Consider the following 24,682-nt stretch of genomic DNA (forward strand, 5'->3'; position numbering starts at 1 on the left):
CGGAAAGTTTTCTGGCTGCATTTGTCACCGACCGACCCGACCGATCCGACCGTAAAGTTTCCATAGCCAGAAGCTTTGCAAGTTCTGCGCCTGCGCCTGTGCTCTGCCCATACTGGCTAAGCTGACGTTGGGGCTGGTTGACGCTGACTGCGGCGGCGGCGGCGGCGCCGACGACGACTGAGACGGAGACGGAGACGCCGATGGCAGACGGCAGACGGCCGCGTCCCCACTTTTCGCGTTTAATCAGCCCCACATCGCGAGCGAAACTCAGTTTTCATTCAGAAGTCAAGCGCGCTATTCGTCGTCGGCTCCCCGTCTCGATCGTGTGGGCCACTGCAAGCAGTTGCGAAAATAATCAGTTTTACAAAGTTCTTTGGCAACAATTTGGGAAATAGTTCGCGCCGCGTGCAATTTTAGTGTTGTGGTTTTTGCAGTTTTCAGTTTTTGGTTTTTGGTTTTCGGTTGCTAGCGCGATTTACCAAGAGTCGTCGTCGTTCCTCGCTGTGGCTCGCCTTGCCTCGCTGTTGCCGATCTACAGAGTTGTTGGTAAGTTGGTAAGCCAGGCCTGGCCGCCTGCCTGCCTGCCTCCACATGTGTTTTGCCTGCTCTTTTGCAACTGTTCGTGGGTCCGTTCACAATAACCATTTTGGACACTACCTCTCTCCACCTCTCGGCTCCCTGCCGCCCCGTGCCACTCTGTCTAGCTAATCGATTAAACTGGTCAATCGACTATCATTACCCGCGCTATGTGGCAACCCTGACGCTTTGACACTTGCACCCGAGCGACGAAAGGCGAGCACAACCGAATTAGCATAGCAAAGAGAAGAGCATAGAAGAGATCTTTCGTGTTCGCTCTCCGAAAGTGTTCCAATGGTTATCAGCTGATCAGCTGGCTTTTGTTTTTATTGCTTGCCCATCGGAAACGATATTAACTCCACTTCCATTCCACTTGTTCGTTGTTGTGCCCGATGCAGGTGCAGAGCTTTGATCGAGCTTGAAAGCTCCCGTCCATCATCCACGTTCCATGCAATCGATCGTCTGTTTTGTTTCTCGTACCTTTGGGCTCTGCTCTTTGCTCTGCTCTTTGCTCTCTGCTCCCCACAATTAGCACGCCCTTGGTGCAGCCCTCCCCTTTCTGGATGGAGCATCGTAATATTGTAAATATTAATGCGGAGTAAAAACAAAGATAAACTGCGCAAAAACTTCCCCATAAAACCTGTGTGTCTTGGACCGCCTTGGACCGGGCCTGACCTTGGACTTGACTCTCTGCCGGATCGGTGCCCGTCTCCACTTGACGTGACAGGCCAGAGTCTGGTTTGTTGCGGAGTGCATCTGCATCCTGCCCTCATCCAATTCCCCCTGTCAATCGTTCGTATCAGAATCGGAATCAGAATCAGAATCAAGTTGTAAACGGCTTTTGGGAACAACTTTCGAGGAATTATGATGGAAGCGGCGCATATTTAATGGCCTCCTCATGCTCAGATGGGCCCACCAGTTCGATGCTCGCTTCCGTGTTGCCAATTAATTGAACAGGTTAATGGATGGGCTGGAAACTCCCGGGATTTTCCTGCAGTTCCAGTTGCTGCTACCTGCTGCCAATTCCTTTGTTCTGACTCAGAGCGGGACGACTTCTTGCTTCCTCTCCAGATTCCAGATTCCAGATACCAGATTACAGATTCCAGACTTCAGATTCCACATTACAGATAATTGCCGCTGTCCACGCCCAAGAATCATTTCAAGCAAATCATTTCAAATTGTAAGCCGCGGCTGTGTTTTCGGCATTTACATATGCAAACGATTCGCGCTCCTCCGCCGATCTTCGAATGCCACGCACGTAGACCCATTTCAAGCGAATTCGCAGGCCCCACTCCCCCTCGCCCAGCTCCCCCACTCTACGGTCAATGTGCCTCGTTCCCAGAGACCGGCTTAGAGCGACTACTCATCCAGCGGGCAGACCTCAGTACATCACGACTAAAGCGCTGATCACTCGACGGCTATGCGGCACTATGCTCACTCACCTCTCTATAAATAATTCAAACATCCATTCCGTCCGTTCCGTCTGGAACAGGATCTCCGTTTCCTCACCGCTCGGCGATGGGGGGATGCGGGACCAACCTGCTAATTGACAAACAGCCAGCGCACACGCCCATCCAACTGTGCTTTTGGGAGAGAGCAGCAGAGTGGCTATCAAAATAGAAGGAACAAAGCGCGTAGATACATACATGTATTTGCTCCCAGATTGAGGGAGCCCAGGGATTGAAGGCTGCCGAATGTACAGTGGAACTACGCTATGCCTGCCTAGAACTGGAGGAAATTGAATGCACTGGCAGCAACTGGTAGGACTGTATCGACATGCATCGATGTGGTGGGATGCAGAGTGGGTTTGCCACAGTGTTGGGGCAGATATGAAGAGAGCAGTAGTAGAGATCATTATATTTATGGTTTCTGATGTGTTGTCCAATAATTACATACGAGTATTCCACAGCCATTCACTTAGGTTCAGTCGCCGTAACCAAACCAAAACTGAATGGTCATTCATTTTAGAATCAGATAATAGACGTCTCTGCTCGTACTGCCTGCCATTTGTGAGCGTCATCGTTTCGGGATTGAACTTTGATCGGAGATTCTTGCGAAATGGCCGGGGCTTTGGAGAGGCCTCTCGATCGGGCACCATGCCACATGATTCGCTCAGAGGGGGAGTACGAATATAAATAAAAATACCCATATGCAAATACAATACATTATCACATTTCGTACAGATACAGATACAGATACAAATACAGATACAGATACAGATACCTGTAAAAGTTTTCAGTTGGCTCTTGGGGTTCTGTGGTGACTAATAAAGACAATTAACAGAGTTTCGTCTGCCGCTGTCTGCTACGTGTGGGGCATGTCCAAGCAACCAGAAACAGAAGCGAGATCTCACCGATCTGGACAGATATTGACAGGGGCTCAGAAGGTGCATGTGTGGGGAGACGTGTGCGTGTGAGGAGGAAATTGTGACTCTGACTACGAGATTAGATGAAATTCCCTCCGGATCAGCTGATAGCTTCTCCCCCCTCTGCCCCTCTGACCCTGCCTGAACTTCACTCTCGGGTCTCGGGATGGTCCGATCCAATCCAATCGGCTTCAATCCGTCATCATCTGCTGCCCCACTTGCAGACTTCGAGTACTACGAAACTGCCGAAAGACACTAAAAGGCGCAGATACAATCAATGGGGATGGAGATGGAGATACAAAAGCCAATCACATCAGTGTGTGTATGTGTGAAGTTGTCTACAAATCTTGCCTGTTAATTGCCGTAATTAGTGCGACGAACAACAGAAAAAAAAAACAACAACAACAACGAACGAAGAGAGTAGCGGAAAATGCAACAAATTGATCATTACAAAATCTTCCATAAACGATTCGGGCTGGGGCTCGCTGGGGTTTGCTGGGGTTTGCTCCATGGGACTCTCCCTCTCCCTCCCTCCAGTAAGCTACTCCGTTGGTCAGTTGGCCAGTTGGCCAGTTGGCCAGGCTTATAATTAGCTGAACTCCGAGGTGATTGGCGCTTTTTGGCCAAATTGTGTCGACCATTAGGGCTGAGGGCAGCGGAAACACAGGGCCGTAATGCAGTAATGAACAATTTTCCCATCTGCATCGCAATTTGGAAATGCTGTGGGGCACGCTCTCAGAGAACCAGAACTAACCCCCGAATGGGCTGTGACGGGCTTTCAACAGCTTTTCACGGCCCGATTATTTCCGCATCTGCGATTTGCGATTTACGATTTACGATTGACGATTTACGATTGACGATTTTCACCTGGACCGAGCAGAGTCAAGGCCCGAAACGGATTCTGTTTGCTACTCCGGAAGCAGTCTGAGGGGGTGAGACACAAGCCTGAGCCCGGGTCCGGGCCCGTAACGCAACCCCGAAGGCCGCGATCCGACCAGCCTCAAATTAGTGACTAATGTGGCCAAAACAAAAGACAATTGTCTGTACAATTGTACAGCGCATTTGAGCTGCTTCTTTTTAATGAGAGTTTTTTGGTCGTTTGCGCCGACGCTTTGCTCGCTATAAAGCTGTCAACAAAGCCCCGACTTCTCGCCAGCGGATTTTGACATTGAAATGCGGCAGAAGATGGAATGGAATGGAAGTAAGAAGTGGGGGCACAAGCGGAGGTGGAGATGTTCATGATGCTGGCAGCGGCGATGAACCACCTTGCGACGTTGATTGAGTTGTCAAAAGCCAGCAACAATGCCAGCTACAGCACCAGCCCAAGCAGCAGCTCCACAAAGAAACAGACCCAAAAAAGATACTCTTGCCCAGTCTTGCCCACTCTTCCTCCATCACCGCCTCCGCCTCCGCCTCCGCCTCCGCCTCCGCCTCCGCCTCCGACTCGACATTGTCTTGGCCTGGCCAGGGCCTGCTCCAGCCAGCGCCGAGTGCTCATTTGTGGTCTATGGGCCGCGAGAGCGAGGAGCGCACGCACATGTGGCTATATAGGTCGGCGGTGGCTGGGATGGTGGTGTTTTGTTGCGGGTTTGCACACAGATTAGTGGCTATTAGCGGGGCAGCCTTGGGACGGATGTGAGGTGAGAAATGTGCCCAAGAGCCGGCCTCGGCTCGCCAGCGTTTAACCATTTTAATTGGCATGAAACACTTGTCGCAGCGGCGGCACGTTCCCTTCCGACGGCCGGCCCTGCCCCCAAAGTTGCAAGATCAAGCCGACCTTAGAGAGACCTTAGCGAGACCTGAGTGCTCGGTGGGCGGTGGGCGGTGGGCTGTGGGCGGTGGGCGGTGGCTTCCTGGAGGAGGTAGCATTAATGAAGTTAATTCCAGCCCGGCATTCGTTAATCGATGCTTAATGCCTGCATCTGGCTCTAGTATAAGCACCTTCGATTGCATCGAATTGTGTGCAATTACCCAAGGAATTCCATCGTGAAATGGCACTGTTTTGCCGCAGCTGTAGAGAGCTGCGATTACTGGAATACTCGTACTCGTACTCGTACTCGAATAGCTGTTGATTAACAACAACATTTAGACGCCTGTTGTTTTTAATTACTGGTTCTATCTTAATTAAAGTGTCCGTCCATTGGTTACGTTTCCCTTCCGTAATCGCTTCGGTGCCAAAGTGCATCGAGCATCGTACATTCCCTTCCCTTCGCTTTCCTTCCGTACCCTGCCCTTTCCCTTCCCTTTCCCTCGCATTAGACAAGCTTTCCAATATTTGAATTTTTGTTAGTTAGTTGGGATCGGAGTCGAATGTTCGCTGGGCTGGCCAAATATTTGCCTCGGAAAAACTCGAGTGCTGCGGCTCAACGGACCCCAAGATGAACTTTGTTTATCCATTGTCCGCTGTTTGAGGCAAATAAGCTACAAATTGCGCCATGTGTGGCCCACGACGATATCAACTTTCGATCGTATTCCCACACTCCACTCCAAGAGACCAATACTCCGATCGGATCGGATCGGGCCGGGCCGGGCCCCTCCTTAGCACTCTCGAAATATCCATCCGATTGTGTGGAGCAAATAAAGCGGCTGGAAATGGGAATGGGAATGGGTATGGAGAGTGTGTGGCTTGTGTGCTCCCATCCCCCGTTCTAGCCAAATACGAGCAAACGCAGATCGCGGCTCTGACGTGTTTCCCATGACATCGCAAATGCGTCGCACTATTCCCATGCAAATTTCCTCCTAGGTGGGCGTTGCACGTGCACCGCTGCAACGGATCTGTGAAAGGTTAAGTAGCCCAACCTAACCCGGCTGCTGGGGGTACGGGCACGGGCACGGGTATTATTTTGATTATTTTCCGTAAACCTTTTGTGTTTGCTTGGCAATTGCGAAATTGTAACGCTCGACTGAGCTTTATTTCCAGCCTCTAGGTGTTTGCGATCGTCTCACCATCTCCATCTCCATCCTCATCCCTATACCCATACCCGTCATACCTATAACGTCATACCGTCATACCCGACCCGTCCGTTAGTCAAACAGCTGGTCCGACCCCCATCTGGCTGGGCGTGGCCGCGGATACGGACGTAGACAGTGATACGAACTCAAGCCATATGCTATATGATCTTCTCATTATCATTGAGCGTAATTTTTAGCCAAATTTCACGCGTTTCTCGGGGTCTAGAACCCGTTCCGAGTCACATTTGATGGTTCAACTTTTTATTGCGGCCAATTGCGAGGGCCGACAGCTTTAGCTTTAGCTTCAGCTTCGGCTTTATGGCCCGTAGAATTGTCAAGTGTTGGCCACGAGAAAGTCATAGTCAGGGCCGCAATCGCAATGGAGCTTCCATTGGGCTGTCACTTTCGGTTGAGTTGGCCCAGACCGAGGCCCATGCCCATGCCCAGCCGCAGTCCCAGCCGCAGTCCCACTCCCACTCCCAGTCCCAGTCCCAGTCCCAGCCCCAGACGACGCATATTTGGCATTTGGGGTATTTGCCAAGCTTAATCATTATCATTACCACACATTAGCTAACTAAGCCTTCAATTTGAAAGGTGGCTCTGGGCTCTGGGCTCTGTGCTTTGTCTATTGCGATGAGGTGGCCATTGTGCAATGGCTCAAGTGCCTCAGCCCCAGCCCCAGCCCCAGCGTCAGCGTCAGCGCCAGCCCAAACCCGAGTCCAATTTAAATAGATTTCTTTTTGTCGCTGCCATTGTCTTTGGCTGTTGGCTGTTTGGTTTTGGTCTCTTTGCTGCATATTTAATTATTTTTATAGTCGGTCGAGTGTCAGTGCGATCAGCCAGCGAGCCAATACTCGTGGAGAACCTCGTTACGCGGCCCTGCTATCGTAATGAGCCGCCCCGCCCCTCGCTTTGTCTTTCGAATGCTGCGGAATACAGTGGAATACAGTGGAATGCTGTATGCGAGAGCCCCACAGATTATTTATCAGAGCAACCTGTTGCATGTGCTAACAAGAGTGATTTACTAGAGTGAAAGGTGATTTAAGCTTGCTTTAAGGTCAGGAAGTGCTTTAATGATATGACATTTACGAGTGGCCAGTTCTAATAGAACCTCCTGCTGATCTGTTTCGACGGTTTCCAGCCCCTCGAGTTCGTCTGCCCCGGCCAAGGTCTGGTGCACGCGTTGGCTTTACCAAAATCGAATTCCCTACGTGTCTGGGCTGCTTAAAACGCTCGCGCCCTTGACTCAATTACTTTGGCCTGACCTGGTCCGCTCCGTGCAGCTCCGCGCAGCTCCGTGGTGCTCCGTGGTGCTCCGTGCCGCCCCGAGGTGGCCGTGGCGCATGCGCGGAATGCATATCATCCATGATCAATGCGGCGGAGCATGCGGGCAGGCCCAGGTCGAATCAATCTGAAGAAGGAAACCGAGTACGGGCCGGGCTCCAGTCTGGTCGTAGGACTAGGATTATGACTGTGATTATGACTATGATTAGTTAATTGCACAGCCGCCCACCATTGTGCAAGGCGGCTCGCACTGTGGCTCTCATTGCGGCTCTCATTGGGGACTTCCACTCAGTGTGAGTGCATTCGTTAATTAAATTCAGCAACAGCTGAGCCATAAGCTAATTTTAATTGCCGCTGCTGCGGATGATGATGCTGTGCCTGGGGCAAGCAACAGCTGGAGTCGGAGTCGGAGTCGGAGCAGGCGGCAATGCAACCTCCGGCTTTGCCGTTATTTGTACTGTTGCTTGACTGTGGCAACGCAGTGCTGCCGCTGCCGCTGTTGATAATGGCATTTCATTTACGAAACTTATTAATCGATTTATATGCGCCGGCACACTGCCCCACTGCCACACGGGCACACAGACAGAGCCCCCCCCCCACAAACACACGGCCCGAGGCAGCGCTGCGGAGAGCGGCGGAGAGCGGCTCCGGCGATGCAGGCGGCCCCAAGGTGAGATGTAAATTGGTGTCTTTCTTTGTGGATGATAAACCGTTAGCGTTTCGCGATGACACAAGGGCCCGGAGCTAGGGAGCGGGGAACGTGGATCGTGGATCGTAGATCGTGGATCGTGGCTTGACACGTTTCATTTTGACATTGTCATGCCAAAGCCCCAAGAATTTTGGCCACGGGCCAGAAACAGAGTCGGAGCCCACCGACTTGGCCGTGCCACGCCTACGCCACGCCCCTACGCATTTTGTTCGTGTTACGAAATCGTCGAGTTGTCGGGCCGTCGCCGTCGAAGCTTTTGCGCATGCGTATCGGAATCTATTGGAATCGACTCGATGCGATTCGATTCGATTCGACTCGATTTGTTGTCTTCTTCTGGCGCTGCCGCCTCTTCTTCCTCCTCTGACTCCATTTTGTTTGCCTTCAAAAGTGCGTTATGGTCGGTCGCTGTCGCCGACTTTTTATTTATTTATTGCTCACTTCTGTTGCGCAATAATGCAATATTAATTGCTTATTTGAAACGGCTTTGTTAGGAGCAGGTCTCCCTCTCTCTCTCCCACTTGATGTGTCGATACGTTTTGCCCTCCGAAGAGATCCGAAGTATCGCCAACAGTTTTCACAAATTTGGTGCGCAATCAGCTGGATGGTTTATTTGTTAATTTAAGATCTCGGAATGGTACGTATGGTATATGGCATAGGCAGAACCACAGAGGTGAGAGCAGATGATCTGCCTGTGGCTGATGGACACTCCAGAAACATTATCATAGCCATTAATAATATTATTATTCTGGTTCAAGAGAAGCAAAGCACAAGACATGTTCGAAAATAAGAAATACAAATGCAAATACAGACACCGGGGCATTTAGTATTCAGCCGAGATACATTTGCATCTGGAAGATGCTAGTAAATGTATCATAAATATCAATGACAATTATATATTCCAAGTATACTGTTCCAGTTTTATCATAGTCTGGCAATTTCCATAGAGACGGAAATGCTTGCACTAGATTAACAATTTCGAGCTGTCCTTTCAGTCTAGAGAGGGGGTGCTCGGTATCTGTGAAGGGGTAACGTCATTTCCGGTTCATTTCCGCAGAAAAGAGCAGCAACAAGAGGAGCAGAAAAGCCGAACAACCGAACATTGTTGGTGTTGGTGCTACGACTGGAAGATACCCTCTACTAAGCACCATTTAGCACCATAGCCATACCCATAGGAGTACCAATAACAAATACCCCGCTCTGCTCTAGTATATACCCCGCGATTACAGGGTACTATGACACCCAGAAGGACCAGCCGAAGCAACTACTGACCCGTGTCCTGTCCGTGTACGTATCGTTGTGCATGTGTGCGTGCCTGTGCCACCAAGGGGTGGCTTTGGGACAGATTGAGAGCAGAATACGAATACGAGTACAACAGTAAAATGCAAACAAACAACAATCGACTCGAAAGAGAAACAGAGCGACGGAGAGACAGAGTGGGAGAGAGAGAGAGCGATTCGGTCTCCCAGCGACCGACTCCCCCGATGACATAATGCCCGCCGACTGCTCGGGTCGGGTCGGTCGGGCCTCCACATGTTTGGGCACACGAGTTGTTGTTGCTGCTGTGTTCGATGTTCTTTTCGGGCTCCACTCCACTCGAGCCTGCCACTTATTTGGCGGCATGTGCGTTCCGGGCGGCTGTTGGCTGCTGGCCCGAAACGTAGCGACAACCCTCGTATCCAATGGATACACGCTGCCTGCCGCAGCCAAAGAGAACGCACAGAGGGAGACAAAGAGCGCGAGAGCGAGAGCGAGAGAGAGAGCGAGCAGACGTTATCAGCGGCATTGAAGAGCAGCCGGCCTTTTGGCGCTACAACGCAGCGAATGTATCTGGCAGATTGTATCTCTGTGTCTTCTGTGCGCTGGCACTGCTGTTGGTGTTGGTGTTGGTGCTGGTGCTGGTGGCTATGTGGCTATGTGGTGTGCGCGTGACGCAACGTTGAAGGTGTAGCATACTGCCCCCAGTGCTTCTTCTTGCAGCTCTTGCCATTTGCCATGCGGTGGCGGTGGCGGTGTCTGCTTCTTGCCGCCTGCTGCCATCCACCAGATACAGATACACAGCCCACAGCACACTCGTCGCCGTCCCCGTCGCCGTCGCCGTCGCCGTCTCGTCTCGCGCTCTTCCGCGGCGGCTCTCTCTGGTCTGGCCCTCTGCTGCTCTCTGCTCTCTTGCAGCGGCATTTGGACGGCCTTTGGGGGTTCGGTCGCTCTTCGCCCGATTCTCCGGCCTCAGTTTGAATTTCGCTTTTCGCTTTGAGTTGTGTCTCGTCCGGTTCGCTTTTTGGGTCAGGCCACAGCGATTTCCACACACAAAAATTCCTTGGTCGCTGCCCGAGATACAGCCACAAATCCACGAAAAGACCAAAGTAAAGTGTTTATTCCAATTCCAATTCCAATTCCAGTTGCAGTTGCAGTTGCAGTCTCGATTCTTGATGTTGATTTTGATTTCAACTTTCAAGTGGCCCGAGCAGAACAGCTCGAGGAGTGTCGTCGCGTCGGTCGCGCTAGCACGGTAGTACGATAGTACGGTAGTACGAGTATGTTGGTACGTTAGATACCGTATCTAATACGCGTAGTATCTGACGGATACCCACGTAACAGACGGCAGTTCAAGTGTCGGCTTCCGCCTCTCGGAAAGTGCCCCCCGCGCCATGGAAAACACATTATCGAATGCTAAACGTTGTTTATCTATTCCACTCGATAAATCAAGCGATGTCAAGCGAAATCAGTTAATGCTGCCTCCCTGCCCCCACTGGCCGTGTGTGGATCGGTTGTGGGTCCGGGTCCGGGTGTTGTTCAATTAGCCTGTCCCATAGCCCGGTCGGTGCCCGGTCGGTGCCCGGTGCCCCCGCCCTTGCACTGCTTTTCAACATTAATTGGCCCACTATTTCTCTCCCTCTCTTGGACTTTCTCTCTCTCTCACTCTCTGGGTGTCTCCACAAACACTTCCTCTCTTCTGTGGGCACCTGCAGTTATCTGTTTCATTAGTTTCGCCCCTTCCCCCGGCGACAGATGGGGTCAGCCGATTAGTCAAGAGTGATACGAACTGATTAAAAGGGACGCGGGCCGGGGCATGTGTGGCGACACACCTCACGTCGTGTGTGTGTGTGTGTGTGCGTGTAAGTGTAAAGATATGTATGACATAATTCCAAGATATTCCACTCGCATATCACCCAAAGGGAAAGAAAGAACTCTCTCTTTATCTTTATCTTTCTCTGCCTCCACCTCTGCCTCTGCCTGCGCTCTTAGATAGCGCGCAAAGAGAGAGCGCCAAAGAGAGGGCCGCCGTCGCCTTCCATCAGGTGCTGGCGTTCGACCGGACCCCTCAACAAGTCATCGCTTGGCCCTCAGCCTTGATTCAATTTGTTTGTCGGAAATGTGGGTGGGCACCACCCCCGTCCCCTCCCCACCCTCGCCAGCTGCATCTCCAGCTCCAGGAATGAATGCGGGCACAGAGCGTGAACGTTTGAATATTTGCCCGGATTTGATCTGAAAACAACATCGAAATTTTCGGCATTATGAAATGGCATTCTGCTGCGTGGCAGGGAGTGGGAGGGGGAGGGGGAGGGGGAGCGACCCAATAACCAATAAACAACCAACAATCAACAAACAAAAAACCAACAAAAGCCGCATTAGATGGTTGCGTCAAGAGCCAAACGCGTTTCCAGCTCCATTTCGTCAGGTCAACCTGTTGGCTGTTGCCTGTTTTGTTGTTGCTCTTGGACAGGGGGTGGGGGGGGGGGGGATTCCTTTTGGCGACACACATTCGGAAACGGCTTGACCATGAATTCGATATTGAATGCAAAAGTCCAAAAACCAAAAGCAAAACCATCAACGGTCAAAGAGAAACGTGAAAAGAAAACCTGAAAGACGTGAAAAAAAACCCAAGAGCTGTGCGTGCGTGTGTGCGTGTGTGCGTGCATGGGGTGTGTGTGTGTGTGTGTGTGTGTGTGAAATGCCGTAATAATTAATTGATCGACAAGTGCGGGGATTCGATGATTTGGTATGCGGGCCATCACCTGCCTCCGAAATCGATCATGATCATGACGCGGAGCTGGCCCTTACACCACTCAAAGTCGCTGCAGCGGCAGCGGCAGAGGCAGCGACAGCGAGGCAGCGCAGTTGCGACAGCGCCGACAGCATATTCACCTGTTGTTTTTATTATGTATACCCTCTCCGAGATGAGAGTACAATGGCTTTGGGCCGATGTTTGCAGCGCAGAGAAGAGAGCATTCCGACCCTGTTCCATGGGCATCCAAATTTCCACATGGCAGAGCCACGAATGATAGAAATCTGTCGGCTAGTAGGCCATAGGAAAGATGGGTCTGCGGGGATTTCTCTTTATGTTCGGACCTTAAACTGACCTGGCCTTTCTTTCTGGTTTTCGGATGGTCCACTCGGAGATTTCCCAACGCAAGGGAGTGGTGCCGAGCTGGTGGGCGGGGAACGGTTCATCTTGAGTCGTGAATAGGCCAAATCAAGTCCCACGAAATACCCAAATCGGGCAGCCACACAGTCAAAGGCCTTTCGACCGCCAATCACAATAGAAATGTATGCAAAGAAATTTGTATTAATTCGTAATCGGGCGAAGACTACGATAGCGACAGCGCCGCGAGGCCTGAAGATAAAGTACCTGCCAAAGCCAAAGCCAAAACCAAAGCCGAAGCCAACGCCAACGCCAGCGCTGACGTCGAAAGCCCGACTTTGCAATCGGCGACTTCGAGTGCGACATCGTGTTTTGCTCTCTCTCTCGCTCGGCTTCGTTTTCACTGGGCCCAACGCATTGCTCTCGCGTTGAGTGGGTGATTCTTAAATAGAAATCACATTCAGAACCCAATTAAAGCCCTCAAAAAAACAACTCGATTTATTTCTATTTCGGATTATTCGCATCAAAGCAAGAATCCGACTTCATTTCAAGCGAGAGAACGGGCGGAGAGCAAAATAGAGCGCAATGCTCGATTTCGCGGAGCTGGCAGCGACGCCGGCGATGACAGCGACGCCAGCAACGCCAGCGATGACAGCGACGCCAGCATGCTACTGGGGTATGGGGACTGGGCATTTTGCTTTAATATTTCAATACTTTCTCGGCCGCGGACAGCGAAACAACAGAGAAGTTTTGTCTTGTTTTGAGTCGGTTGCCTTGGCGATATATCAATATATCTCCGACATCCCTACCAAGTTAGTCGTGCTCCGCTAGTCGTTGTTGACGGTTTTGTGTCTCCCTCGGTCCCGGTCCCGGTCCCGAATACGCTACACCTCCGCTGCTCCGCTGCTGTCTCCGCCCTACCGCGCGGCCCAAAAAGGCCCAGGTCCGAATAGGGCAGTGTTTGACAGGACTCGGATGCAGCCTGCAACAAAGTGATAAGAGCCCATGAGTGGAGTGTGTGTCGACTTTCCCCACAACAACCGACCACATAATTGTTACAACGTTCTCGACGCGCGGTTCCCCAGTGCACCCACGGGCCCCAGAGGAGCGCCAGACGGATAATTTCGGCCAATTTTGGCCATCCGCTGTCCGCCGTCCGCTGATCGCTGATCGCTGATCGCTGTCCTGTGCTCCGTTCAAGTGCAACAACTCCGCATCAAGGTAAATCCTCGGCACCACCTCGGCGAAAAGGATCACAGAATGGATTAAGATCAAAAAGTGTTTATGGTGTGGTCCCCGGGATAGCTGCCCGGAGCTGCGCCGCCACTCTTCTCCCTCCCACCCTTGTCCTCGTCTGTCGGAGTTGTTCCCTTTTTTCGGGCTCCATCGGTTTATTCCACTCCATAATCGTATGCGCAACAAATTGACTCAACTTTCGCAATTTACATCGAATTAATTATGAATTAATTATCGCCAAATACGAGCATTCACGGTTTCTCTCCGTGGATGTGATTGAACCTTTTGCTGGAATGCTAATTCATGATGCCGGGGCTGGGGAAGGGGAAGGGTTAGGGGAAGGGGCATACAAATTAGTATGTGGCTGCTGCTGCTGCTGCGGCTTTGCCTGGGACTAAAAGCCCAATAACTCAGGTATAATTTCATCTGGCATTTGGGATGACCCGTCGTTACACGGTGCATGCTCCCGCGGAAATGTCAGAGTGTGTGTTGCTTTTTTTTATTGCCAAACAACTGCAGTCGGCATCCACAAACGGTTTCCCCATTCCCATTCCCCATCCCTCCCGCCCCGCCCCAAGCGAAGGGTTGCCGTTGCCTCACCCGCCCATCCCATCGACTTGTGGCCTCAACGAAATTGAAGACGCAAGAATTCACCAAAAAATAAAAATCAATAGCAAATAGCAGATAGAAGGGGGGAAATGGGAAATGGGAGAGGCCAGCCCCAAACTCCTCCACGCACGTGACACCAGGCAGACCTGGCGTGAATTGATGAGGTGGATCATCAACCCACCTGGGGTATACCCTCTCCCGACGGTGACTGACATAATAGCTGCTACAAAACCAACAAAAAAAGCCGAGAAACAAGAAACAAGAACCGTGCCACACGCCACGCGCCTTTTCGGCGTCATTCATGGCGTGGTGGGCGCTTCTTTTCCCTCCCCACCCCACCGGCTTTGCCTCACTTTTTTGCATGGCCTCTTGGTCTTTGGTTTTGTTTTTTGTTTTTGTTTTTTTTTTTGTTTTTTACTTTAGTTTTTGGGCTGGTGGCACTGCGAGCCTTTGGGGGTGCGTCGAGTGAGTCACGCGAGTCGAGGCCCCGCAGGGTTTTCCTCTCGTAGTCGCGTTTTTCATTCAAGAATCCGCCTCGAGTCTCTGCGCAAGAGCAGGCCGAAGAGAAACCGTAGCAATCGAGCAACGGGTCGGAATGGAATGGAATGGAATGGCAAGGCATGGAGAGTCCAAAGAGTCGGCATCACGTGATGGTGTACGGGGGTGAAAGGGTGCACGGGGTTGCACGGGGTTGCACGGGGTTGCACGGGGTTGCACGGGGCTGTACGGGGCTGTACGGGTGTACGGGTGTACGGGTGTACGGGTTCGAGTGTGACAACGTGGCGCCGGCTAAACGGCGTGTTGCTGTCTGTGCCGCGAATGGGCACGGGCACTGTTTTGGGGCTGGAACTGGGACTGGTGCTGGGACTGGTGCTGGTGTCGTTTTGGGGTGTCGCCTTACATGCTCATGTGTGCATTGTTGCTTCATGGGTTTGGCTTTTGTGTGGGCTTACATGGGGCTAACGACAGCGGCAGCAACAACGAAATCAGGTCAATGAAATAGCAATATTTGGCACGGCTTAAACTCGCTGGCTGGCATCGTTTTCAGCGCTCAGAGCCCTCTTCTAAATGAAGGTGAGCTTACGATTACCTGGCTGCAATGGGTGGGCTACAACCGAGCCCATACCCCATACCCCATGCCCCTCGACGCTGTTAAATCAGGCGAAGGCGAAACAAAGCCATTGCCAGACCTCCTCCTCCACCTCCTCCTCCACCGCCGCCGCCCACTCGGTGGTTCGTGCCAGTTTTCTGCCCCGTCTTCTTCCATTTGTTGTATTGTTGTATCTCTGTTGACAGCATTTTCCGTTGGCTGTGTCTATGTGGATGTCTTCTTTTTTTTGTTGCCTTGTTTTGACTTTGGGTTAGTTTAAATTTGGCTTTTCGGTGGCAGTGGCTTAATTTGCTTTCTTGTTGTCGTCGTCGTTGTTGTTTGGCAAAGGTGTTTGCACTTCTGTTTGCTTTGCCCGCTGCTGCCTTGGGCCGCCAGCCGCCAGCCGCCAGCCGCCAAGCCCATCAAATGGGCAAACATTTGTAGTTTCTGTTTGCTCTCTGGCCATTGAGTAGTTTCAGGCCCGAGTAGACGTTAGAATCCATTCCCACTGGAGTCCGTCTCCGATAAATTGCCTCTCTCCTCAACGGAGAGCACTTCCCGGCACTGTCCTGGCCTGCTCTGTGGAACGGAAAACACCACAAAAGTGCTTTCATTATGCTGCCTGCTGTCTCTGATCTGGGACCCACGGCCCGTGGCCTGTCGGCCTATCCGGCCTCCGAGGAGGCCCCGAGAAGGACCGTTGTAGTGCCATTAGCCGATGCCCTTTCACAGTGCTCTCCGCTCACACAATTATCGCCTACACGCCCCCCCTACACCTCCCCCTTGCCCCGTGCAGCTCAAAGATGCCATTGAGCTCTATTATTAAACATTTACGGTACGCCACTTGTCTGACGTTCCACACGGCGTATGAGTAATGCCCCATGGGACGGAATGGGAGACGGGCAGAGAGAGGGAGAGAGCGGGAGAGAGAACAATGGCTTGAAAATAAATACTCGTACACCCAAGAGTATCTCTATACTCCCAATAGATGCCATTCCCCTACGGCTGGCAGCCAAATAAGCCCTGCCTTTCAGGGTCTCTATAAGGAGCTTTACCTTTCCTGGAGACTGCGAGAGAAGGGGCAGAGAGAGGAGACATTCGAGAGTGCTGGACTTTGGACCGTGGAGCTAAGTGCCCGCTTAGCTGTCCTTGAACTTTCTGGCTGGCACATTCCGCCACTCCTCCTCGCCCTATTTGGGCAATTATCGATCTGAGATACGAGTATCGGCCGCGAGTCGGCGATAAGGGGCTCAAAGTCTGCGGTGAGTCGGTGTATCGCCAAAAAACAAATGGCAAGACAAAAGACGAGCCGAATCGAGAACGATCGACTGCAAACAAGATGTAAATGTGCCGATCAAATGCTGACGGAGCAGCTTTTGCTGTTGGTTTATTAACCTCATTCCCAATCCCATTTCCATTCCCACTCCCATTCCCAATCCGCTGCTGTCTCTCGGCCCAGAGCCCAGCTCTACTGCTCGCACGAATGATATTCATGAATATTGAAATACAGATATTTGTGCCAAATATTCGGTGTGCCGAAAGTGGGCTGATATGAAGTTCGAATTGGTATCGATGTTGGTTGGTATTGGCATCAGCTTCGGTAAAGCTGAGACCGAGGGGCAGTGCCACATCACGTGCCGGCATCTGCTGGGTCCACACAGTGTTCAGATGTTTTTATTTATAACAAATTGTTAATCTTTCGCCCCTCGTTGCAGCTCGACACCCCGAATGCTCTGAATCCACGAACCAGACCAGACCGGACCAGCCCTGATCACACATCCTCGCAGAACAGGAGACTCCGAACCACCAAGAAAAGGATACAATCAGCCCCAAGCACCAGCAAAATTGCAGTAGAATAGGCAGAAGCAGAAGCAGAAGCGGCAACCACTACACAGTAACACAATGGCCTTAATTATGAAATACATCGACACCGTAACCAGGTACCTGGACTCACATGGTGGTAAGTGGGGGGACGGCCCACGGGGGCCTTTGCTAATTTGCCTAACCTTGATTTTGGGGGAGCTTTGACCAACAATCAACAGCAGCAACAACAGCAGCAACAACAACAGCAACTGGTACTCTCGCACAGTTCTCTGCAAAACCGGCAAAAGGTTTGGCAAAAGATTAAATAATTTTTGACACCTGCTCTCTAATTAACCAGAGACCGGGGGCCAGTACAAACTTACAAAAATGTACATACAATACATATGTATATATATTTGAAGAGAGGCAGAATATACTCGTAATATATCTGTAGTCCGAAGAACAGCGAAGGGAAGTTCCATGCCCCAATGCCTGCTCCAATATAGTATTTCTACATGATAACATTCTATGTATTCCCATTGGCCCACTCACTGTACATATACAAAGCCATGTACAAATACCTATATATAGTGTATTGTATGCCATGCAGTTCCTATCGCGATATTCGATATCTCGCGCCGAAATAGAAGAGGGCCATTAAACGGCCAAGTGAAATCGATTTATGGGCCACGAAGTTTCACAGAGAGTCGGTGAGCTCCAATTCCCTTTGGACTAAATATAATATTACGCCTTGGCGGATGGAATTCAAAAACATAACTTACTTTCGCTTCCCTGTGGTAATATTTCTGAAGTGAGATGAAATCAGAAGAAACATTTCAATATCGCTCTGTAGGCGATTACAATGATTATTAATTGATGATAATTTCCGGAGAAATATTTGCATAAACAAATTTCCCAACTAATTTCCTACGAACTAAATCGAAAATTATGGCATTTAGCGGCGATTCGAATGTGAAATTCGGCCATAGACCATGCAGATACTCGGACCCAGGCACAGATACAGATACAGATACGCCATGGTCTGAATTGGACCGCAATTAAGAGTGTTAAGAGCGTGCACGTGTGTGCCCAGCTCTTCATTATCGCCCTGCCTCCCCTCCGATGCACGCACGAAGATCGCCGTGCCGTCTGGGCATGGCCAATGCCAATGGCCAGGCGGCGACACGAAACGGCCCGGAGTGGATCAGGGCCAGTGCCGGCGATGTGGCTGCGAATGATAAGAGCACGGCGAGCGCTTATCTAACAGATGCCTGTAACTGCTGTTTTTCTGCTCTGCTGCTTTGCTGCTTTGGTGTTGTGCAAGAGGCAGGGGCCCATGCCAGAGGACTACTAATTCGATTTGCTTCCCTCTTTGTCTCCGCGCGCAGACTCAAGGACAAAGGACTGGCCCATGATGTCATCCCCGTTTCCCACACTGGCTGTGTGCCTCACATACGTCTACCTGGTCAAGGTGAGTTCCGGATTCTATTGCCGCCTCAACAGGTGTCCACTCGAGGCCACTCGAGTCCGTCCGCCAATCGAGCTAATCGCTAATCGCGGACTAAGCTAATCGGCGGCGGTAATCTCAAGTGCTAGTTCCACCTGGCCGCGTGGGAGTGTCAGCGATAGGCGAGCAAGTGGGATCAGAGCACAGGCTGGGACTGCCATGAGTCAGGGCGAATCGTGGGGGGGAAGCCCGAGCCGGCGATTGTATTTATCGATGATTCCATACGGAACTCTCTCGTTCGCAGGTGCTGGGACCGCGGTTAATGGAGAATCGAAAGCCCCTGCATCTCCAGAACACACTAGTCCTCTACAATGCCATACAGGTTGTTTTCAGCGCGTGGCTGTTCTACGAGGTAGGTACTCGACCACCCATCCACCCATCCCCCATAACATTCCCAACAGCCACATGCCACATTCTCATCGTCGTCGTCGTCGTCGTCGTTGTCGTCGCTGTCGCATCGTAAACTGGAGCCTGGAGCCTGGAGCCTGGAACTGGAGGAAAACCTATGAAGCGGATAAATGGATAAATGGAGAAATGGGAAAATGCTTGGCGCTTGAATTGATTTGATTTGATCCTGATTTGGCTTACTTTATGACATTTTCTGTTCTGTTCTGTTTCCTTTCCTTTCTTTTGCAAATGATTTCTTTGTTCTAGTGCTTAATGGGCGGCTGGTGGGGCGCGTACAGCTTCCGCTGCCAGCCGGTGGACTACACAGATAGTGCCACATCCCGGAGAGTAAGTGTCCCGAAAGCCAATCCCCCTACTAGCGTATAAGTGTGTGCAGTCTCCCACGATCCAGTGTCTCAGAAACTGGACGTAGGCGTAGGCGTAGGCGTAGGCATAGGCCCCCCATTCAGAGCCATCTCTAGTTCGAGGAGGGCCAAGCCCTGCCCCCATCCCCCCCACCGATTCGATTCTTGCAGTTATCCGCATACAGTGCAATAGATCTGCGCATTAAAAGACATTCCAGCGTATGCATTGCTTTGATTAAACCACATTTTGATCGGTGATCGGTGAGCGGCGAGCGATTGAGCCAACGCTTCTTGGAGTTTTAACCAGCAATGCAAAGCCGTGCAATGCAACGCAATGCTTCGCCTCGTTGTTTTTACCCCCTTTACCACCAATCATTATTGCTACTAAGTATGTACATCCATTATCCATGGCACAATTAACTCTCGGCCGCACACGGCTGCTCCTGCGACTCCTGCCACTCCGCGCTGCGGCAGGTGTGTGTGCGCGCCGGCTTTGACTAATCCCAAACGAGTGTTCGTTCTAACGTACCGGTATCGATCCAGCAGATCCAGCAGATCCAGCAGATCCAGCAGGTCCTGCAGATCCTGGCTGTCCAGCAACAAAATGAAAAATGCTTTGTTTTGTATATAAACGCTAGCCACATACCGAAATACTCTACAAATGGTGATTAATTTCGCTTCGATTAATCATAGTTGCGCTTTTCTTTTGCTTAAGTAGATATACTATCTAAGTCTTTACTTTTTACTCATACTAACACCCGCACCCGCCTCCGAACATGCACAAGTGTAAATACCAGAGTGAGTAATCAACAACAACCAACGAAATCAACAACAAAAGCCAGAAAGCCAGAAGGCCAGAAGGCCAGAAGGCCAGAAAGCCAAAGAGCCAAAGGAAGGAAGCCAGCGACACGACCAACACAACGACTGCGACTGCGTCCACGATCCACAATCCACGATCCACGATCCACGATCCTCGATCCACGCATCGCATCCCCTCTTCCTCCAACGAAAACCAAGAACGGATATAAACGTGTCATTTTGTGCTCTACATTTGCAGATAGCCATTTCCGGTTGGCTAACTGGACATTATAGCTTCCGATGTCAGCCAGTCGACTATAGTAATAATCCTAGAACGTTAAGGGTATGTGTTAACCTCACCACGAGCCGTAAGATAACGATTACGATAACAGTAGCGATTGCGACTGCGATTGCGATGCACCCATAGACCGATAAGCATTCTAATTATTTTAATTTTCGCCTTGGTTTGTGTGCGTGAATACGTGGGAATACTCCTAGCATTACACATATGTAGATACACACCTAGCTATAGATATAGATATATACATAGATGTAGATGTAGATACATGCGCGGACAAACACTGATAATACGGGACTTAATTTATGGATTAGTTGGTTGGGTTAATGGTTGGTTAACTCTATTCTAAGTAAAAAAAATACAAAAAACTAATGCTAACATCGACCACACCACACTCAGATCCTAACCCCCTCCCCAGATTGTAGCATGTGTATGCCGTACATAACTGATAACTGATAACTGTCAACGTGTTTCCACTGTCACTAAACCCAAGAGATCCAAGGCCCCCTTCAAGACTTCTGATCTGTCTGATCTACTCCGATCCAATAAAACTAACTCAAATTAATCAAACGAAACGATTGATTGAATGTATCCACCCGTAAACGGTTCGTTTGATACTTTCGAGCGGAAATACTTAATTTGTTTATGGAATCTCTTTCTCTCTCTCTCTCTCTCTCTCTCTCTCTCTCTCTCTCTGTCTCTCTCTCTCTCCCTATCCTATTTTTCCGCCCTGAAAAGTCTGCATGAATGTTTGATTTGATTTGATTTGATATCGATCTTGATTTGAATATGATTTACGAGTAACGAGTAACAGTAACGAGTATTACCTAATGGAACGAGCTGTGAATGTGCTGCGAGTGAGATCCGTTGTCGGCTGGACCGACACGAGTGTACAGCTTATCCCTATCCCAAAGAACATTACTTTCCCTATCCTTGGAAACATATACGAGTAAAAGCCCGAGCCCGAAGTGAAACTGTAAGGTAATAAACATCCCATCCGTAAATTCCATTTCAATCCCAGAGAAAATAAACTATTAGATCCACCTTTATGGAATTTTATTGGCGTTCAAGCTCCTCTTAAACCCCCCAATGGATGGGGATATGATTGATAGGGATAGGGATAGGGATAGGAGATACTCAATCTCAGATAAATGAATGCCAGAAATAAACCACAGAAATATGGAAAGAGAAACATCGCTAATCGATATGTAACTTTCTTCCCCGCTGCCTGCTGCCTGCTGTTCCCGTTTCATTTTGAATGACGGAATCATCAGATGGTCCATGCCTGCTGGTGGTACTACTTCTCGAAGTTCACAGAGTTCATGGATACGGTGAGTGACAGATCAAAGCTGGGGCGCCGCCTCGCGACGCTCCTTGAGCGATAATTGCATTCATGAATCAACGCGCTCTCGCTGTTTTGTTTTGTGTCGCCACAGATTTTCTTCGTGTTGCGCAAGAAGACCAGCCAGGTAACGACGCTGCACGTCATCCATCACGGCTGCATGCCCATGTCGGTCTGGTTCGGCGTGAAATTCACTCCAGGTGAGTGTTTGCGCTGCTCCAAAGGCTGGCCCACTGACTGATCCGATCCCCCCGTCCAATCCCATCCACCGTCCCACCAGGCGGCCACAGCACCTTCTTCGGACTGCTCAACACATTCGTGCACATCGTGATGTACACCTACTACATGTTCTCGGCCATGGGACCCCAATACCAGAAGTACCTCTGGTGGAAGAAGTACCTGACCACCCTTCAGATGGTAAGATTGCCATCGGCCAGATTAACCTTAGGGAAATGCATAACTCCATAACTGTCCCTCCATCTCTCTGCCACCTTCTTTCGCAGGTCCAGTTCATCCTGATCATGGTACACGCCTTCCAGCTCCTGTTCATCGACTGCAACTACCCGAAGGCGTTCGTCTGGTGGATCGGCATGCACGCCGTCATGTTCTTCTTCCTGTTCAACGAGTTCTACAAGGCAGCCTACAGGAACCGTCTGATGGTGAGTCCGACTGCCTCCGAACAGACCCGGAAATGCTCCTCCCCCCGACGACACTTTCTCACATTAATGGCCCTAACGGGCCAGCGTTTATCATTGGCCAAGATCAGCCGAAGACAGCCACAAAACGGTGGTCTTGCGGCGGGGTGGGGGCCTCGGCCTGGCCCCATTATTATCTATCGGAGATTTTTGGGCTCGTACTTCCCACGTTGCCCGAGGCGTCTTTCAAGACCGCAATTAAGGCAGCGTGTCGCAAGGGGACTCGGGGCTCTCTGTGGCTCTGTGACGCCACCAGAAACACAGTGTTCCAGATTCCGGTCTGTGTTAATGAAAATGAAAACGAATACGAATACGAAAACGATCCCAAGAGTGGGGGCAAGAGCGCCGCTTATATCATCGCCAGCGCTGCACCTTGCGGACGTCTCTGTCCAGCGTCCGTCGTCCGTCGTCCGTCGTCCGCCGTCCGCCGTCCGCCGTCCACCGTCCGCCTATTGCATATGCGCGAGATGCTGTGGTCCAAATTCATTAACGAGATTTCGTCAAGTGGGTCTTTGGGGCCTGGGATTCATTCGGATGCCGCGTTGGGTTCACAGCCACAGCACAAGGCGAAAATAAGGTACAAAAGCGCCGAAACGAAGCCGTTTAACGATCGTTATAATGCCATCGTCAGCGGCGGCATCCGCTGTGCGTGGCACAAGTGAAAGTTGAACGGAGGAGCCACAGCAACGGGAAAGACACAAAACAAAACAAAACAAAACAAACACAGACTCCGACTTCGAGTTCGACTCCGACTCGGATGGGGCAGATCATTGCATAACGATGGCTGTGGTGTTGTGGGTCACGTCACTGGGTGGCCGGAGGCAGGGCGAGGGGACTGGGGGCATCCGTGGGGTATTCGCAGTCGGCATCGCATCGATCCTTATACCTCTCCCGTTTTTGACCATTTTGCAGAGAAAGAACGCGTTGCTGGCCAACGGACACGCCAAGCCGAACGGCTACTGCAAGAGCATCAATGCCCACGACGACCTGGCCATGCCCCAGCCGACGGCCGCGTCGGTGACACCGGCGTCGAAGGCAGCCAACGGCAGCGCGGCGCCCCTCACCAACGGGCATGCGAATGGCCTCAGCAACGGCTACAAGCAGCTGGCCAACGGCAATGCGCCGGCGTCGACGACGACGCATAACGGCAGCGCCCACAAGGGAGGGGCAGGGCCCAACGGCCTGCTGACGAACGGATACGCCACCAAGCTGCTGGACGACGCCTCCCAGGACTTGAAGCAGCGGAAGACGCAGAAATAATATCGGGGCAAAGCGGGGCGGCGCCAGCACAGAGCCTAGGACAGGATCAGGCATGGATCAGCGGCGCCGGGAGTGCCCCCCCGGAACGGGGGGAGCTCCACAAGTCATTACCACGTCACACGTCTCGTCACGTCACTTTCTCCCATTCTCATCCACACACACACATCCACTCAAACAGACACAGCACAGAGAAATACAAATATAAATACAAGTAATAAACACACCGAACACATTCTGGAGAAAAAGGCGAGAGAAACTCCCAAGAGTCTAACCGAAAGCTTAGACTATGGGCATGTTTTACGTCGTATCTCCGCTACAAAGCATCCCCACACCAATACATCCACCCCACCCCACCTCCCAAACACGGACATACAGTCATGCTGAGAGTATGCGCGCAGGCATACCTATTTATGCATCCCCATATCCAAATGTATAGGCTTTGCATAGGCGAATCATCTGAACAGAATCTGAAACAGAACCAGAACCAGAATCAGAATCAGATTGTGCGTCAGATCGGAGTTCCACACATACAAACATACATGCATCCATACATACTTACATACATACGAGTATATATATTTACACATACAATATTTTGTTGCTTCTTTTCTTTTAAAAAACTACTTTAGTTGTACAAAGCTTACAAATTAGAAGTACAGTACCATGAGAATTGTATAAAATGCGAAAATTCAAGAAACAAAAGAAAAAGGAAAATGAAAATGAAAACAATTTATAAACTAAATTAAAAGCTAACTCAAGTTTATTCAATTGAGCTTGTGTGTGAGCATGGAATTCAACTATTTAAGAATCTAGAATTTAACTTATATAATACAAACACACGTAAACACACACACACACACACACTGATACACGGACACGTACACGTATAAATAATAATAATAATAATAATAATTAAAAAAAGAGAGTTTGCTGGCGTGGCAGTCAACGACGAGAAGTTTTGTAAATGTATAGATCAGAAAACAAGTGTAATTTAAAATTAGGCACAATAATTGTTACAAATAAAAGTCAAGCAAAATAGTCAA

The 24,682-nt window shown here is 50.6% G+C and overlaps 1 protein-coding gene across 6 annotated transcripts; it reads left to right on the forward strand.

The window, feature by feature from the left end:
* The first annotated feature begins 273 nt into the window (after positions 1-273).
* On the forward strand, positions 274-24,549 carry LOC108155517 (elongation of very long chain fatty acids protein AAEL008004). 6 transcript variants are annotated; one of them, XM_033389135.1, is made up of 11 exons: positions 274-546; positions 16,900-17,144; positions 18,376-18,458; positions 18,739-18,846; positions 19,149-19,229; positions 20,304-20,387; positions 21,617-21,673; positions 21,779-21,884; positions 21,965-22,101; positions 22,188-22,343; positions 23,292-24,549. In XM_033389135.1, the coding sequence occupies exons 2-11, from the start codon at positions 17,087-17,089 to the stop codon at positions 23,637-23,639; spliced, it is 1,218 nt and encodes a 405-aa protein (XP_033245026.1). In that variant the 5' UTR covers positions 274-546; positions 16,900-17,086; the 3' UTR covers positions 23,640-24,549. The 6 variants fall into 6 exon arrangements, with proteins under 6 accessions (XP_033245026.1, XP_033245025.1, XP_017141849.1 ...); XM_033389134.1 differs by lacking the exon at positions 20,304-20,387 and having other exon boundaries at positions 23,292-23,639; XM_017286360.2 differs by lacking the exon at positions 19,149-19,229 and having other exon boundaries at positions 23,292-23,639.
* The last annotated feature ends 133 nt before the right edge of the window (positions 24,550-24,682 follow it).

Source organism: Drosophila miranda, chromosome 2 (assembly GCF_003369915.1).
Source record: "Drosophila miranda strain MSH22 chromosome 2, D.miranda_PacBio2.1, whole genome shotgun sequence".
Lineage (NCBI taxonomy): Eukaryota > Metazoa > Arthropoda > Insecta > Diptera > Drosophilidae > Drosophila > Drosophila miranda.

Bases quoted from the DNA above. Each gene is read 5' to 3' on its own strand.
- LOC108155517 (XM_033389135.1), top strand. From the start codon at position 17,087: ATGGCCTTAATTATGAAATACATCGACACCGTAACCAGGTACCTGGAC. The intron at 19,230-20,303 runs GTAAGTGTCCCG...CTACATTTGCAG, and splicing joins ATAGTGCCACATCCCGGAGA to ATAGCCATTTCCGGTTGGCT. The intron at 20,388-21,616 runs GTATGTGTTAAC...CGGAATCATCAG, and splicing joins ATAATCCTAGAACGTTAAGG to ATGGTCCATGCCTGCTGGTG.